The sequence below is a fragment of the Drosophila virilis genome, chromosome 5 (assembly GCF_030788295.1).
Source record: "Drosophila virilis strain 15010-1051.87 chromosome 5, Dvir_AGI_RSII-ME, whole genome shotgun sequence".
Classification (NCBI taxonomy): domain Eukaryota; kingdom Metazoa; phylum Arthropoda; class Insecta; order Diptera; family Drosophilidae; genus Drosophila; species Drosophila virilis.
The window spans coordinates 4,996,020-5,012,434 of NC_091547.1; the positions used below are offsets into that span (position 1 = coordinate 4,996,020).

Here is a 16,415-nt window from a genome sequence, read left to right on the forward strand (position 1 = left end):
ATATTGGCCCTGGCCCAATCAATCAAAAATCGTTCGGTTTGGAGTTGGAGATTTTCTTTCAAGATATTGACAGACATTTCCTGCTCATTGTGGCTTTCGCTTTCCGCTCGATGCGCCCGTTTGCCGCCAGGTAGGAAAATTGATTTTAAAAGCGAACGCCTCAAATGAGCTACGTTTACAGACCGCAAGCCGCAGCCAAGTTCCAAGCCCTGTCCCGTCTCGCCTCTCGCGTGGGCGGCCCCGCTTGAGGTCAAAGCGCAGCTGCTTTGCACTTGGAAAAAAGTCGAAAACTGGCCATTTTCTTGCTAATTTACCGGCTAATTAAACGCTAGGCTGGGCGCTTACATAATGCCACGGATTTTGAATGTCTTTATCAGCGTTCGCATATCGTTTGCCCAAATGCGACACAATGCTGCTGCGGCTGCGGCTGCGGCTGCGTCTGCGGCTAACTTGTTGCATGTGTTGCATGCTGCAAATTTCACCCGCCTTAAAGAGCCCTTGACTTCGTACCGGTCATGGCCATATGTCTCGCAGGCTGTTCCCCATATTTGGCACCGCCAACCACAACTAACAAGCCGCAATGCCATTAGCATAAGGCCAATGGCCCGCGCCGCATTTGGCCAAAAATGCCCGCGAAATTAGTTGCCTGTAAAATGTTGCAGGCAGAGCCTGCATTTCATTTAAAATTCTTGAATACTTCGTTGTTTTCTTCATTTTTTTTTTTAGCATTTTGCATTTTTGCTTAGTTATTTTTAGCAATATTTTTCACACTTTTATGCATTTTTCACGCCATGTTTGCAATTCATCAGGCTAAAACTTGTTGTTGATGTTGCTGTTGTTAATATTGTTGTTATTTATGGCTCAGGGGCACGTTCTGTGCGTCTTGTTGCTGTTCCTGTTCAAATGCCAGAGTCACGCAGTTCAGTTCGTCATGTCAAAGTCAACGACGGCGGACGCTTCAGAGTTCTTGCTGTATACCCTGTAAGAGCAGCAGTGATGGGCTATGCTCAACTTGAAGTCAACAATAGTTGTGTGCTTAGTTTTGAGGGGGGGTTCAAAAACTGCATTTATATCGCAGTTTGACTGCCTGGCGAAACTTCCTATCTGTCTGCCAGTTGAAATGGAGCATAAGATAAAAAAGCGATATACCAAAACTCTAGCCACCACTTATCTAAAAGCGTACAGGGTATTTTGTTTGTTGATCAACTGGCGAACACTTTGACTGCGACTGCTTCTTTCGTATGCAGCTGACGACACTCGAGACTCCTTCGGGCTGGAGTGCAAAGTGCAAGCCGCTGGCAACAATATACAGCTGCTGCTGCTGCTGTTGCCTTCGCTCTTGTTGCAAGTGTCGCATGCCTCGAGTGGCCTCCTCGGAGCTGTTGCAGCTGGAGTCCGAGTCGGAGTAGGAGTTGGGTTAATTTAGAAGCAGCTGCCGCCTGGGCAACGTTTTATGAGATTTTAGCACTTTGTGTGCCGTGCGGCTGGGCAGGGCTTGCTTAATGGATTTCTGGCCATGGAATTTAGCACGTAGCTCTAGTGGAAAACTAATATGCTGGCTAGAGACAGGGACTGAAGGTGGCGGGCGGCCTCCAGGCCTGGACACATCGGGCTGCGTGACATTTATGGCTTCGTCTGGGCCAACTGGCAAATGCCGTCCATTTGTCCAGTTTCTTTAGTTTGTTCGGTTTGTTGTTTGTTCACGTGCAAATATGAACAAGATTTATAACGTTTTTGGACGCCACGACATTTTCCTAGATTTGTGTTTGCAGCCGCTTAAAAGGATTTCACTTTTTCGCTGGAATTCGCACAAAATTTGCCCAAGCATTGATTTTGCCCTGCTCCACAAAGCAAAAGCCGGGACCACGTTGCGTTGGCCCCCAACCCGAAGGCTGGGGTAGATCTCCCCTTTTTAGTGCCTGTGAACCATGCGATCTTGGTCGCAGCTAAAAATAAATGCGCACCAGCGCTGGGGGAGATGATCTTTGGAATTCACTTTTAATGCTTATGATCTTTGCCTGTCTCTGTGGCTCTCGATTTCCTATGCCCTTTCGCAATTGCTTTTAGCCTGGGCACTTTTTCGACTCGAAATACTTATTAAAATATCTTTCAACAGTTCGTTTCAGTTATGATTACCATAGAGCTTAAGTATCTGGTGCAAAGTATTCGCATAGCACAATTATCGTATCACTTGGAACGGATGTCAAAAGAAAGATGCAAACGTATCAAATGCGGACACAAATTTGCTGGGACGGAATTTTTTCACAGATAATGCCTTTATATTTCTTGCAAATCTATTAATCCTTTTCTCTGTTGATATATATTGGATTTATTTAATAAGGTATTTCGATTATTGAAGATCTATAGAAATTCCAAAGATATTTTAGATAATTCTAAATATCTATATCTATAAACGAGTTCCTACTTTTCAATTGATCTTTCTCTCTTGATATATGTATTAATTTTATTTAATAAAGACATTATATATTTGAAGATCTTTAGGAATTTCACAGATACTTCAGATATAGTGCTTGTGGATGTAAATTCCGAACTTGGCTTGTTTATAGGGGATATATTCTATATAGCTTCTCTTCTTTATACAGCCTTCTTTCTGAAAGCGAGAGTAAGTGGATTATGGAAGATCTTTAAGAACTCGGGAGGTGCCCTAAAGAAAGTGTACAATATAGATTGTTATATAGGGTATATTTGCTATGGATTATCTTCTTTTTCAGCTTTTACATATCTGTATCTTCTTTCTTCTAGTTAGTTTGAGTTGTTGGCTGCATCCGGTACCAAAATGATTTTAGATGTGCTTAAATGAAGCTGTTTCTGTTGCTGTTTTTAATGTTCTTTGTGCTCGATTGGGCATGATTTTAGAGCTTCCGCTGCAATTCTTGTGTTGAGTGTGGCAATTTGTGATACGCATATAAGAGTTAGTATTAATATTTGTATGCAAATGAATAATCACCTTTGCCGCTAATATCACAGCTGGCGAAAGACATAAAACTGATTTGTTAGCATTTTATAATCGACACACAATTTATTTACAACAATAAACAGAGACGCAATTTCAGGTTGTCTTTTGTTATCTCGTTGGGAATGTGTTTTTCGAAGCGCATTTTGCGACACATTGAATACATTTTTTAATAGCAATTGCAAAATGCGTGCCGAAAAGGCCAGGTTAAAAGCGTTGATTTTGTTAAACACACGTTTACACTGATATACCCACACAGTCGTCGCAATGGCAATGGGCTTTTAATGACCCAACCCGTGTCTCTGTGTGGATAAGGTGCGATTGTGGTGCTCCACGCCGTAACTGGCCACCGGTCGTTTCCCTAAACGTTGTCCAAACGCGGCGCCAGCGCGCCGACTAAATAAAATGCCGATTAAAATATCAATTGGGTGTGTGTTAGAGTGTGTGTCTTCGTGTGTGTGTGTGGTGTCTGCCTTGGCCAGACGATGCCACCATACAAATCGCCTAAGCGCATTAATATAATGCCATCAACAGCTGGCCAAGAGGTGCGTGACGCGGGTTGTGGCAGGCGGAGCGGGGCGCATGCAGCGTGTTGCAGCAATCGATTTAGTTGTCGTCGCAGCGATTGCAATCGACAGCAAGGGAGTGAGAGAGAGAGAGAGGGTGAGGGGGTAAAGAGTAGGCTTTGAGGCAAGACTTTCGCCCGTTTTTCGCATAATTCAATGCCACAACTGCAACTTATGCGACAACTCTTATAAATCAGCCGCAACGCCTGTCAACACCTTCTGCTGACCTTTTGCTCAACGCTGGCAACGTTGGCAACTCTGGCTCCAGGCGGGCAGGCGGCTATTTTTAGCCAGTTCGCGTAATCTTTGGCCAGCCATCGGCGGCTGCAACTGCTGCAACTGCGTCTCGCAGCATTATGAAATTGTGTCAGCTCTGCCATAAATTGCGCACTTTAAACGGGGCAAGTCCGGCGGTGATAGCATCGACTGCGACTGCGACTGCGACTGACACCTGAAGCCGCCGCCGCCACACGACAGAACTGACAAAGGGCCGCAGCGTGCGGCAAATATGTGGCAAGCACGTCACAGCTGGCGGGCGGGCTGGCGACGGGTGACTGCCAGAAATGTAACCAAAAGCTGGCAGCCAGGTCTCAATGTCTCAGTGTTCCCGGGGCTGCCATGGCAGCGGCTACTCCAATTGCAAAGGTTGCGAAATGTGTTTCATTGTCTTCTGTTGGACAGTGCGACATGTAAATTTGTTGCCTGCCGTTGTTTTTATTTTTATTTTCTTAGCTAGTTTTATTGCTGTCAGATCCGCCGGCTGATTGCCGCTGCGACTTAGCCGCCAGCTTAGTCCCTCGAATCGCCTATAAAACTGTCGCCTCAAATTATGCCATAAATTGATTAAACAAATCACGGTAAGCCGCAGCAGCTGCAGCCGAAAGCTTAGCATAGCTGTATTAAGATAAGTTCTACGCTTTGTGCAACTAGCTCAAATATGATTGGGTATTTCACATGCACCACGTTGCTCGCCATTATGCAATTTTTTGCGCTTTTGCCAGACTACTTTTATATGTTGCTTTTTAAAGCATTTTTACGACTATAAAACTATAAAACTTGCACGCGGACAGGTATTTTTAATGAACATAATGTGCAAAGGCATTTAAATGTCCCACGTTGGGCGCAATATTGGCATTTTGACTATTTATAGAGTATATAATAGTTGCGCTTAACGCTAACCTAGCCATTCTTGTTAATTAAACGAGTGACAATGATAAAACTAAAGTCTTGTGGCAATTTCATAGACATAACTATAACCAGTTACCAGTTACCTGTTACCTGTTACCTGTCGCTGCGATTTTCCACATCCCACGGCTGGCAATTAAGCAAAACGGCAAAAAAAAAAACCAAACTCTCTACCCATCAAACTGGGTCAGAGATGCAGCAGGAAGAGATCTCCGTGGCGTCATCAAGCTCGTCATTGGCTTTTGCTGCCCACGCAATAATCAAGCGAAATGATGGAAAATTAAATGTACAAATCATGTTTACGACTTGTCGTCGGACTGCCAGCCAGCCAGTTAGACACACAGACAGACAGACGGACAGTCGGACAACTGAGCGTTCCATCAGTCTATCAGCTAACTTAGCCCGTCTTTTCGTCTGGCATTTTGTCAGCCAGTTGGCAGTGGGCGTGGCAAAGCAGCAACTAACACTCCCGGCTAAAAAGAAATATAGGAAAAATTGTAGCCAACAAAATGTGCGCAACAACATTTTAGCCGGCTCCACAATGACACCATTTGCAATTAGAAGAAAAAGTGGCCCGTTGGCTACTGTGCTGAGGCAGAGCCTGAGACTGGGACTGCGACTGGAAGTGCGGCTGAGTCCGAGGATGTCAATGAAGATGATGCTGCTGCTGCTGGGGCTGGGGCTGCTGTCCATGCTAATGTGTTTGATTCTAAATAGCTGAAAACCAGTTGCAGCAGTTGCTGCCAATTGCAGTAGCCGTTGCGGCCTCGCACTGTACCCCAAAGTGTTCTCTGTCTTAAGAGTTAATTGCCTGATTTGCTAAGGCCTACGGTCGAGGCGGCACAGTTTTTAACCCAGCAAAACTGTGGGCAGATCTGTGAGCTGTTAGGCAAATGTGCTAAAAGATTATGCTTTCGGATTAGGCACGCATATAAGTCAGTTGCTCGATGCTGGGTTGGGAATAGAATGTCTGGCAGCGGAGCCAAGAAAAATTGAGAGAAATCTTCAGAGCAGAGGAAATAATAAGGCGTGGAGTGTGGGGAAATAACAGACGATAGCTGAGGCAAAAAAATGAGATGAAAAAAGAGGGAAAAGTGCAAATGGAAAGGGGAATTTCGGATCTCTGCAAGTATCTCATCACACACTCACATCTTTAACTATGTGGGCTCGGCGTATTCCATCTAACGATCGTCACGCGTTGATGGGTCGCATCAGCATCACATAATTTTGTGATATTTGCCATAATTTTGTTGCGTTAAATGAAAAATATGTTAAAGCCCGTTCGAGCTGATGTATTGAGTTGTTTAGCCCCAGGATACGACCAACCAACAACAAGAACAAGAACAAGCGCACAGAATGCGGCCATCAGTCAAGGCAACAAGTCAAGACTTCGACTTCGACTACAAACAGGGTCTTGCACTCCACGGTGCATGTACTGGCCCCGGTGGCTGAGTCTGCTGCATAAATAAGTAGGTTGCCTGCGAGTCTGTCGCCCCGTCCGTCTGTCCATCTGTCCCGCTGTCTATCTGCCTGCTGGCCTGACATGGGAATTGATATGGCAACGCAACATGCCAGCCAAACTGCAACAGCACCAAGAACAGCACCTCGGACAACTGACAAACAGTCAACGGGCAATTGGCATCGGGGCATTCCTTGGTTTTGCTCATCATTTCTCACAAATGGTTCAATTAATCAAAGCAAAACCTTGCACAACTGCGAATTTAATAACATTATTCGCCACGTAATACAAGACACATTCACCCCGCATATGATATCTGACAGTTGATATATAAATTATAGATCATGCCAGTCAATAGTCAATAGCTTTAATGATGCCCCTTGTAAGCTAGGAAAACAAAACACGGCGAATTGCATAAATCAACAATGTGGAATGCAGATCAAGATCGACGACTCATGCATATTAAATGCAAGCGCTATCAATTTGATGGAGTCCAGGCAACTGCGGTTAGTCTAGACTGGATTGTTAAGTACATTTTATTCGAATATTTTGTAAATGAGCATGGGTCGCATAACAAATATAGTTTTGATAAGTATTTTAATAATATTTCTCACCATTATATTATTTGTGCTCGTGACCTTCTGGCGCGTCAGAGGAGGTTAGTCTAGACATGATTGTAAGGTACATTTTATTGGAATATTTTCTAAAAGAACATGGACCGTTTGATTAGTATTTGAGCAGGATTTGAGTCCATGATACTTGAGGTTTGAAGAGCTCGTGGGCTTTTATTTAAACAGCCATTTGCCTTAAGGTAGTTCTCTAAGCGATATCTCATCTTGCAGTTTTTATATAATATATATGTATATATATATATATTAATTAACCTTGCATAAACTATGCTCTATTTATTGCAGGCAGCACCACAGAGCTGGCCCCCTCGCTGCTGGGACTTTATGACACGCTGACAAACAGCTTGGCCGTCGTCGGTGGTGCCACAACCAAGGCTGACGTGCATGCAACTGCCGCTGGCAACCAAAGCAGCGGTGAGTCAACGCCCAAGCGCAGCAACAGCAACTGCAGCAGTAACTCGAGCAACTCGAGCAACTCGAGCAACAACAGCAGCGACAACCTATCGGGCAGCTATGCACTAGATGCCGCACCACAGTCGCCGCTGGTGGTTGCCGGTCTGCGTGATGAGGCTGATGGCGTGCAGCTGAGTCGTCTGGTGGTGCAGCGGCGTCAGGAGCTGGGCAGCAGTCACAGCATCGCCTCCAGTGGCAGCAACAACAACAACAACAACAACAATTCCAGCAACAATTCGCGCCGCGGCAACAATATTCGCGTGCTCTCGCCCAATGTGCAGCGCATCATCGCGCACGCGGACGCAGAGCCCGTGAATGCGGTGGACATTGAGGCACTGCAGCAACAGCAACAGCAACAGCAGCTGCAGCAGCAGCTTCAGCGCAGTCCGACGCCTGTGCGTTATGTAAAGGCCCCAACGGCTGCCTCTACACCGCCTAAATTGAAACTGTCGCATCTGCCGCTGTCCAAGATTACGGGCAAACTGTCGACGCAATCCGGCAGCGATTTGGTGTCCACCTTGGATGCAAGCAGCGATTATAGTGGTTCGCCTAGAAGAGCTACGCCCGTGGATGAGGATAAAACGCCGACGAATAAAGCAGCGCCCGGCACACCCTTCCACTTTGAGGGCCAACCCTTTGGCCAACTCAAGCTGCGTCTGTACGACACGCAGCAGAGCATTAAACTGAGCGAAATGGAGCAGCTGGCGGTGACCAGCATGCAGCTGGCCGCACCACCGCCGCCAGCTACACCGCCCCGGCACAAGGCATTCGTTGTGGCTAGCGAGCCGCTGAGTCCCGAGCCATTTGTGGACACTATCAACTTTGATCTGGTTGCACAGCACATTGAACAGTTGACCCTAAGCGATCTGGATCTGGGTGAAACGCAGACAGATGGAAGCGCACAGCAGCTGGTGGAGGCCATCAATAAGCCGCTGATAGGCAAGCCGCTGGTGCGCAGCGTCTCCGCACCACGCGCCAGCTTGACGGGCTCCAGCTGCAGCTCCCCGCTGCAGACATATGCGCGCACCAAGCTCAAGAGTCAGAGCGGTAAGGCCAGCACGCTGGGCGGCGGCATGCCTCTGCGGCTGCCCACCGCCGAGCAGCTGGCCGAGCTGGAGGAGGCCAACAAGCTGTCGGCGGAGAGTCTGGACACGTTGACCGACATCAAGCCGAAGTATCCGCCGCGTCTGAGCGAGCTGACGCGTCTTAATAATCGCCCATTGTCCTCCTCCTCCATTTGCTCCACATCGTCCAGTTCGAGCTCTGGCTCCGATCAGCTGCTCAATGGCAAGCTGGCTGCCACCTCGTATTTGGCCAGCGTCGAGAGCCTGGCCGAGAGCGAGAACGAGCTGGGCGATCATCATCATCATCCCTCCCACACGAATCCCATGAGCGTGCTGGAACGCGCCTGCCTGGAGATTGTGGACTCGGAGCGCAGCTTTGTTGAGGATCTCGGTCAGGTTATCAAAGGGTAAGCGGCAATTGCTTGGCTGGTGATGATGATTTTGGGACTTTGGCTAACGAATCTGTTGCACTTTTCAGTTATCTGCTGGACTGGAAGGAACGCGCTTGCCTGCGCCTGGACGAATTGCAAATACTCTTTGCCAACATTGAAGAGATTTACGAATTCAATTCGATGCTACTGCAGCAGCTCATCAACTCGGGCATGGAGCCCGCCAAAATAGCTAAATGTTTTATAAACCTACGTGAACGTTTTAATGTGTATACAACCTACTGGTAAGACAGCAAACAATTTACCTTTCTGCTCGAAGTTGGGGCCTGAAGCAGTACCTAGAGATATTATCTAGTTGCACTTGACATTTGCAATAGCTAGTTTTCAACTCTATGAATGAGATTTTATCGATTCAAAGTTAACTTTTTAAATTAGCTCTTTTTGTTACTTTTTCCCAATCTCAGTCGCTCTCTCTATCTCTCCCTCTTTTTTATTTTGACCCTTCTCTCTTTCTAAATCTCTCTTTCCCTCTCTTTTTACACATTGATTCGTCATTTCTTTACTATTCCTCTTTTGAGTACTGCGTGCGATTCTCAAATAATTGGCATTTGCTATAAGAGTGAAAACTTTATCTCACTCTCTCTCTCTCTCTCTCTCTCTCTCTCTCTCTCTCTCTCTCTCTCTCTCTCTCTCTCTCTCTCTCTCTTGCCAAGTTTTTGAACAAAAGAAAATACACCTAATCTCTCGAGCAATTATCAAGCTCTGTATCTGTCCCTCTCTCTCTCTCTCTTTTAGTTTTAGTTTTATAATTTTTAGACAAGTCTTCAAGTTATTTCCCCAGCGTATTTTCCCAAGTCACAAGAGCTGAAGCAACGTATATCTCAGCGCTTGGCGTGTCTGCCAAATCTCAGATAGAGGCTGGCCAAGAACGGTTAACGGGCTGGCCAAAACTGATCTCGATTGCAGCCGCTGTTGGCCAGCAGCGGAACACGAACATTGACTTTGACTGCAGCATTTTTGCAGTCCAGGCACGCCATGCTCCAGTGCGGTCATGCGCCATGTTCGATGTTCCATTTAAGCGCTGACATTTGGCTCCGACTCTGGCTCTGGCTCTGACTCTGTCGCTGTCAATTTGAAGCCAACTGCGCGCGCCGTTTGATTTGTCGCCCCGGCTGACAGCTGAGCATATATCATGTGGCCATGTCCAGCGGTCCGTGGTTCAACTCCTCCGCCAACAGCTGATTTTAAATTCAAATTTCATGTTTCGCCTGATGAAGAGCTCAACGTTTTATTCTTTTTCGGTGCCCATCAATCAGCTGGTATAAGTACTCACCTTTTTGTTTTGTGTCACTTTTTTTAAGCACAAGCTACCCGGAAGCCATCTCGCTGCTGACCAAGCTGCTGCAGGCGAAACACACGAACTCGCTGCTGGCCTCCACGCAGAAGCTGCTGCAACATCGCCTGCCGCTTGGCTCCTATTTGCTGAAACCGGTGCAGCGCATACTCAAGTACCATCTGCTGCTGGACGTAAGTCAAATTTAAAAAAAAAAAACCCCACCCACACATCCTAACTCCCTCGCTCCCTTGTAGAGCCTGCGCAAGCACTGCGATGTCAAGGAGGTGGCCGAGGCGTATGCCATAATGCGTCAGGTAGCGCATCACATTGACCAGGTGAAGCGTCAGCAGGAGCAGCAGAGTCGTGTCAAGGAGCTGTCTGGCATACTCGACGGCTGGATGGGGCCAGGTAAGTTTTCAAGACAAACAAACTGAGAATTAACTGGAAAATCGTTTTTGGCTAACAACTCTTTCTTACTCTCCCATGACTTGCCAGATCTGAGCGTGCTGCGCGAGCTGCGGCACGAGGGCCTGCTCATGGAACAGCACAACAAGCCGCGTCAGGTGCTGCTCTTCGAGACGATGCTGATCATCACCAAGCAGAAGGAGGACGGTCGTCTGCAGTTCAAGAGCCTCATAACCGTAAGTTGCAGTTCAGTCCCAACCAATCCCAAGCAATCTCTCACTAATGCCCAACTCTAGCAAAAAAATCTGATGCTTAGCGAACATTTGCCCGGCGAGCCCACCAGCTTCTATGTCATACCCTTCGATGAGCCGCGCAATCAAATCAAGCTGACGGCCAGAAATCGTGACCAGAAGCGCATCTGGACGCAGCACATTAAAGGTGTTATGCTCGAGGAGCTGGATATACCCACGCGCGCCAAGGAACTTGTCTACCAGCTGGGCAACGAGGAAGGTGAGCTCCAAATGCTGTCTGCTGTACATCAGCTCTTTGCATACAGCTACCTGTGCGTACCTGTATGTACCTGTGTGTTTGTGTGTGTGTGTGTGTTTGTGTGTTTGTTTGTTTGTTGTGCCTGTCCCTGTTTTGCTTATTTTCTTGTCGGCGTCTAAAACACATAACCAATTTTTCTTTTTATTTTTTTGAAAGGTAAGATGATGTAGTGTACTTACAGTTATGCGGGCACACGTGCAAATACACTGCAAAAAATGTAGCTTACTTCAGAGCCATTGTGAATTAGCACTAGTTAGAGTTAAAGCTTTTAAAAGCTCACTTATACACTGCAAACATTTTTTACCATTAAAGTTTGGAGTATTTTTAGGCTTAGCATATAAAGCCTTGAGTATGATAAGGATTGCATATTGGAGCTTTCAAAGCTCACTAATACATTGTAAATATGTGTAGGCATATTGTTCGTGTAAAGCTTTAGTTATATTTTGGACATATATGTCGTTAAACACATAGACAACATGCAACGCTTAGAAGTTTCAGCTGGGTGAGCTTTTAAAGCTTATTTTTATAGTGAAAAAAGGAGCTCAATTGCTTCAAATTGCCCAAGCCTATTTTACTTAAAAAACCTTACCCAAAACTCACTGAAAAAGCTCAAAACTGATGCATATCCGAAGCTCATGAAAGCTCGCCTTATAAGACAATCTGCTCAAAGTTTTAATCCTATACAAGGCTTGCAGACATAGCTTGCATCCATGCTTAATAATATCCGTTATTAGAGCTTTTTAAAGCTCACTAATACACACACAGATCATACTTCAGCAGCTGGGCTTGTATTGAAAGCATATAGTTGCCATTTGGCAACTGGGCATTTTGTAGCAGTGCATTTGCACTTTACATGCCGCTCCAGCTGTTCGCTGGGACTCACCTCAAGTGACATAACCACGTTTTGTAGTGCTTTTTAGTTTATTTATCTGTTTGCTTAGGCCTCCTTTTTGTGTGGTAGCTTTCTGGCCAAAATCGTGCCATATCTGACTCCTAAGTTGATTTATGTGTGTCTTGCTCTTTGTGTGCTTATCTCCGCTGTTTGCACATTTTAATTGCACATGTTTTGTGCACAACTGTACGCGGCCTGCATTAAATTATATAATTGGTTTACGGTGCTTATAACTAACATAATACAACAAATACTTGCTTATTATTTTTGGTATATGGTGTAACTAATTTTGCCTTACCTTTAGTTTCTTGTATTTATCTTTTATCTATATATACATATAAATATTTATTATTTTTGCTATATGTTTACCGTTGTAGTACTACCAGTGATGCATTCTAAAACTAAACCACCCAAACCAAACAAGAAAAGAAAACTTTAATTAGTTTTTAAGGCGTTCCTAAGGCTAAACACCAGAGACTGAACTAAGCGCTACTATTTTCCATACCCAAACCCTAAAAAAAGAAAAACAAAACAAAACAAAAATAAACTAAAACTTAAATACAAAATTATAATTTCTAGTAAAATTTAACTGTTAACTGCTAATCGTTATCGCTATCGCTATCGTTAATGTTATCGTTATCGTTATCCCGTAATCGTAATCGTATGTATTAGTTTAAATTTCTGGTAATTGCGGCGCTGACGTAGTCTAATTAAACTGATATATCCGGTCGCTGCCTAGTAAGTATTTCGAGCTATCAATTTACAAAACATTTAAAGTTTCTTTTATTTTTTTTATTTGGCTTCTGATTTTTTAATTGGCTTGTTTCTGCTCCACGGTCCATGGTCTAACGTCCAGCATGTACGCATACTAACCCACATTATTTATGCCAGCATGTTTTATGACTAACCCATAACTCAAGGACGATCTAGCCCATAAATGGCACTTAATCTAGCGAATGTTAAATATACCTGTGACGAGAAAGCTCTTGTTTTCAATTTAACTTACTTTAAGCGTGCTTTTATTTAAACAAATCAAAATAGTTCACGTCTAAAGCTCTTAGTTTACTTGATTTAATACTCCTAGTTTTTCACTTTATAAGAATTTGTCTTAGAATTCAATCAATTGACAAAAATGACACTATCAATGGATGTGAAAAACAGCTTTAAGCTTTAAGAGAAACAAGCTAAGTTAAAGTATCTTGTTTAGAGCTTTTATTTGAGAAGTTATCTTACATAAAAGAAACGTGCTCGATTAATCTTAGAGCCTTACATTCAGGAGCTTTTATATATTTGAGCTTTTACTGAAAGCTTTAACTTTTCTAATTGTATTGTTGATTCCGTATATTGAGTAATAAACAGATTAAATTAATACTTGTTTGTAAATGGGTTTTTAATCCAAAAGCTCTCCCTGTCTATTACTCAATGGATTCAAGAATTAAGTGCCATTTTAAGCTAGTGTCATTGAGCCTAACTCCAAAAAGCCTTCACTGTATCTCTGACAGCATGTGTTGGAACGTTGATGGCATTTGTTGATGCAGTTGCTCTGGTTGCTAGTGCTTAGAGAATGTTGCTGGTGTTTGACCACAGCCAACGTCCGCCTTCTATCATCTACCGCCCTTACCATTACAGCCTCTGCTTGCGTAACGCCCCTTTGTGCAACGACAAGAGACTAATTCAAACTTTTTGTCATCTTCTTTTCTTTTCTGTTTACTGCCTTGATGCAGAGCGCACGCCGGATCGCAGCACCTGGAAGTGGAGCCTGAACTCCAGCAGCAACTCGACGCCCACATATTTGGAGAGGCGCAACGCTTGCCGGCGCAGCGAGATACGTCAGCGGAACTCCAAGTTCAAGCGAAAGACCATCGCCAACTCCGGCTCCTTTGACAGCTTCAATGAATCGCTGGAACAACCACAGCCCGAGGACCAGCAGCAGCAGCCAGCAGCTAAGCCCGCCAAGGCGCTGGGGCGCAACAATAGCTTGGATGACACTGCGCTTCAGAAACTGGCCGCTGCTGTGAGATATCGGAGCGGCGGTAAGCGCGACGGCAAGTCCAGCCCCAGCAAGGAGCACTGCAAGTGTGCGTCACAGGAGCAGGATCATGATCAGTGCCTGTGCATACTGCGTGACCAGCGCAGTCGCACCAAATCCCAGAGTCCAGTGTTTAGTTACAAGGCGTTAAAGGAGCGCAGCAAGTCGGTGCCCCGCATTGGCGGCTTCAGCCTCGACGAACAGCGGGAGGCGGATGACGACAGTTCCGCCTCGCTGCGTGGCAGCAAGCCCGATCTTAGCGAGCGCAAGGCCAAGGGCAAGGGCTACTTCGAGGTGAAGCAATACAACCACAAGACCATGCCCAAGCGCATTGCTACGCTAAAGAAGCAGCGGGGCAGCAGTGGAAATCGCAAGGAGAGCTGCTCCAAGTTCTACATGGATCTCAGCGAGTTTGACAGCACGGTGCTGAAGATAACCGAATCCACAGAGGATCTCGAGCTGGCCGAGGAGGCGCGGGAGACTCAATCTCCGCAGCCGGAACAGTATTATGCCAGCCAGCTGGAGACATCAACATCGACGCTCTCGCCAGCCGAAAAGTCCAGGCGTGATGCGGAAATTGTGCTCGATCTGCTCAAAAACAACAAGGAGTTCGAGCGCATCTACAACAAGAACAAACAGCAGAAGCAGCGACGGGACAGCAGCCAGGCCACAACGCCGCTATCGCCGCTCAGCCCTGGCCAGGAGGCGCCACCGTTGCCGCCACGTCCGCCATCGCGCTCACCGCCGCCCCTAGACGCAGAACAGGAACTGGCCAAGCAGCAGCAGCAGCAGGTGAAGGACGTGGAGGAGCCCATCTATGAGACGCTGCTGCGTAATGTACATGTGCCCTACAAGTTCTCACCTGTGCTGGGACGCGCCAAGTCCGTGCAATACTTCAAGCAGCGCGAGAAGCGTGCGCCAGCGCCAGCGCCACGGCCCGAATCTGACTATGTCACCCTGGTGTACTCGCCGGAGGGCGTACTGCAGCGTGTCGGCGAGGATGCAGTGCAGCAGCAGCGTGACAGCACTGGCTCCGAGTCCAGCTCCGGCTCGACGGTAAAACGTGACAGCCAAACAACTGTCATCAATCTTAGCCTGGAGTCCAATACTGAGGCGGATCAGATTGATGCGCTCTATGCGCGTCCCATACCAAAGAACCTAATGAGACGTTTGCTCAGCAATGGCTCCGGCAATGGCCATAAGGGCGCATTGGAGAACGTTAGCCACTCGGAGATTTCGCTGCTGCCGCGTGCACTCAAATCCATTGATAATTTGAGCATGGCCTTTGGACGCAGCAATCGGCCGCCCGAACGTCGCGTTTCGGATGTGAGCGAAATGTGCCGCCAGAGCATACTGCATCGTCAGGGCAGCGAGGCAGTGGGTGAGCGCATGGCGCATGTGGATTATGCAGATCCCAAGACGCTCTTCAGCATCATAGCCAGCTCGGAGGCGTCGCTGCAGCGCGACTCTGTCTTCTCGCTCACCTCCTCCTCATGCACGTCAAGCGACAGCATGTGTGAGCAGCAGCGGAAGCGCTCCGCCGCAGAGCTGCCAGCATCCGGCTTCGAGTACGAGCAGCATGTGGAGGATAGTCTGGAGAATGATTTCCGCGATTCAGCCATTTACAGTGATGATAACAACGAAAAGCGCAGCATTGATTTAGACCTGAAGCGGCCGCGCAGTCCACCACCGCCGCCCCCCTCTTTGTCTGGAGCGGACCGTCATCTGGCGCCGTCATCGCCGTCCCCGCCTGAAATAGCGCCCAAGCCAACGAAAGCAGCGATACATGAGCTGCTTGGCCAACATCCAAGTGTGGTGCTTTGTCCACCGCATCTCAGCCAGGCGGCATCGCGCAGCTGGGTGCTCCAGCAGATTGAGAACTTCAACAAGTAGACGAGCCGTCGAGGGAGATTGCGATTCCCTTGTTCATTGCCATAGAAGTGCATAGTTTCGTAGTTTTTTTTTACTGTATATATTCAAGTACTTTTAAATACAAACTATCTACTTACATGTTCAAGAAACACATAGGGTTTCTAGTTGAACGTGGCTATTTCTAAAATATTGTTTAGAAAATTTTTTTGATGATCAACGGCCAAGTTATGTCGTTTTGAAGCGACATAGCTCCGCCGATCTAAAAAAATCTTGGAGATATGACGTTTCAAAGCGACATAACTTCGCCGTTGATCTTGGCGGATTCTACGGACCTCCCCGAGTAGCCCCTCCCTTTTTGGCCCCTATCGGGCTTTATTTGGCCGAGATATGACCATTTAAAGTTTTTCAAAAAAATTCGTGTAGTTGTGGACACGATATTCACGACATAATCTCGCCATGATCAACGCAGAAGTTATGTCGCTTTGAAACGTCATATCTCCGCCGCTCTAAAAAAATCTTGGAGATATGACGTTTCAAAGTGACATAACTTCGCTGTTGATCTTGGCGGTTTCTATGGACCTCCCCGAGCAACCCTTCCCTTTTTGACCGAAAT

The 16,415-nt window shown here is 46.4% G+C and overlaps 1 protein-coding gene across 2 annotated transcripts in view; it reads left to right on the forward strand.

The window, feature by feature from the left end:
• GEFmeso (Guanine nucleotide exchange factor in mesoderm) overlaps window positions 1–15,951 on the forward strand; it is a 59,422-nt gene extending 43,471 nt beyond the window's left edge. Inside the window, exons 2-9 of one of the 2 annotated variants that reach the window (XR_001450212.3) lie at window positions 7,099–8,737; window positions 8,809–9,003; window positions 10,081–10,246; window positions 10,310–10,463; window positions 10,551–10,696; window positions 10,757–10,970; window positions 12,279–12,639; window positions 13,626–13,767. Coding sequence is in view for 1 of the 2 variants with exons in the window: in XM_002048711.4 (XP_002048747.2) it covers window positions 7,099–8,737; window positions 8,809–9,003; window positions 10,081–10,246; window positions 10,310–10,463; window positions 10,551–10,696; window positions 10,757–10,970; window positions 13,626–15,823 (4,712 nt within the window). In the remaining variant the exon portion in view is untranslated. Of the gene's footprint in view, window positions 1–7,098; window positions 8,738–8,808; window positions 9,004–10,080; window positions 10,247–10,309; window positions 10,464–10,550; window positions 10,697–10,756; window positions 10,971–12,278; window positions 12,640–13,625 lie in introns of both variants that reach the window. The other variant, XM_002048711.4, reaches the window with a different exon arrangement.
• Window positions 15,952–16,415: the final 464 nt, after the last annotated feature.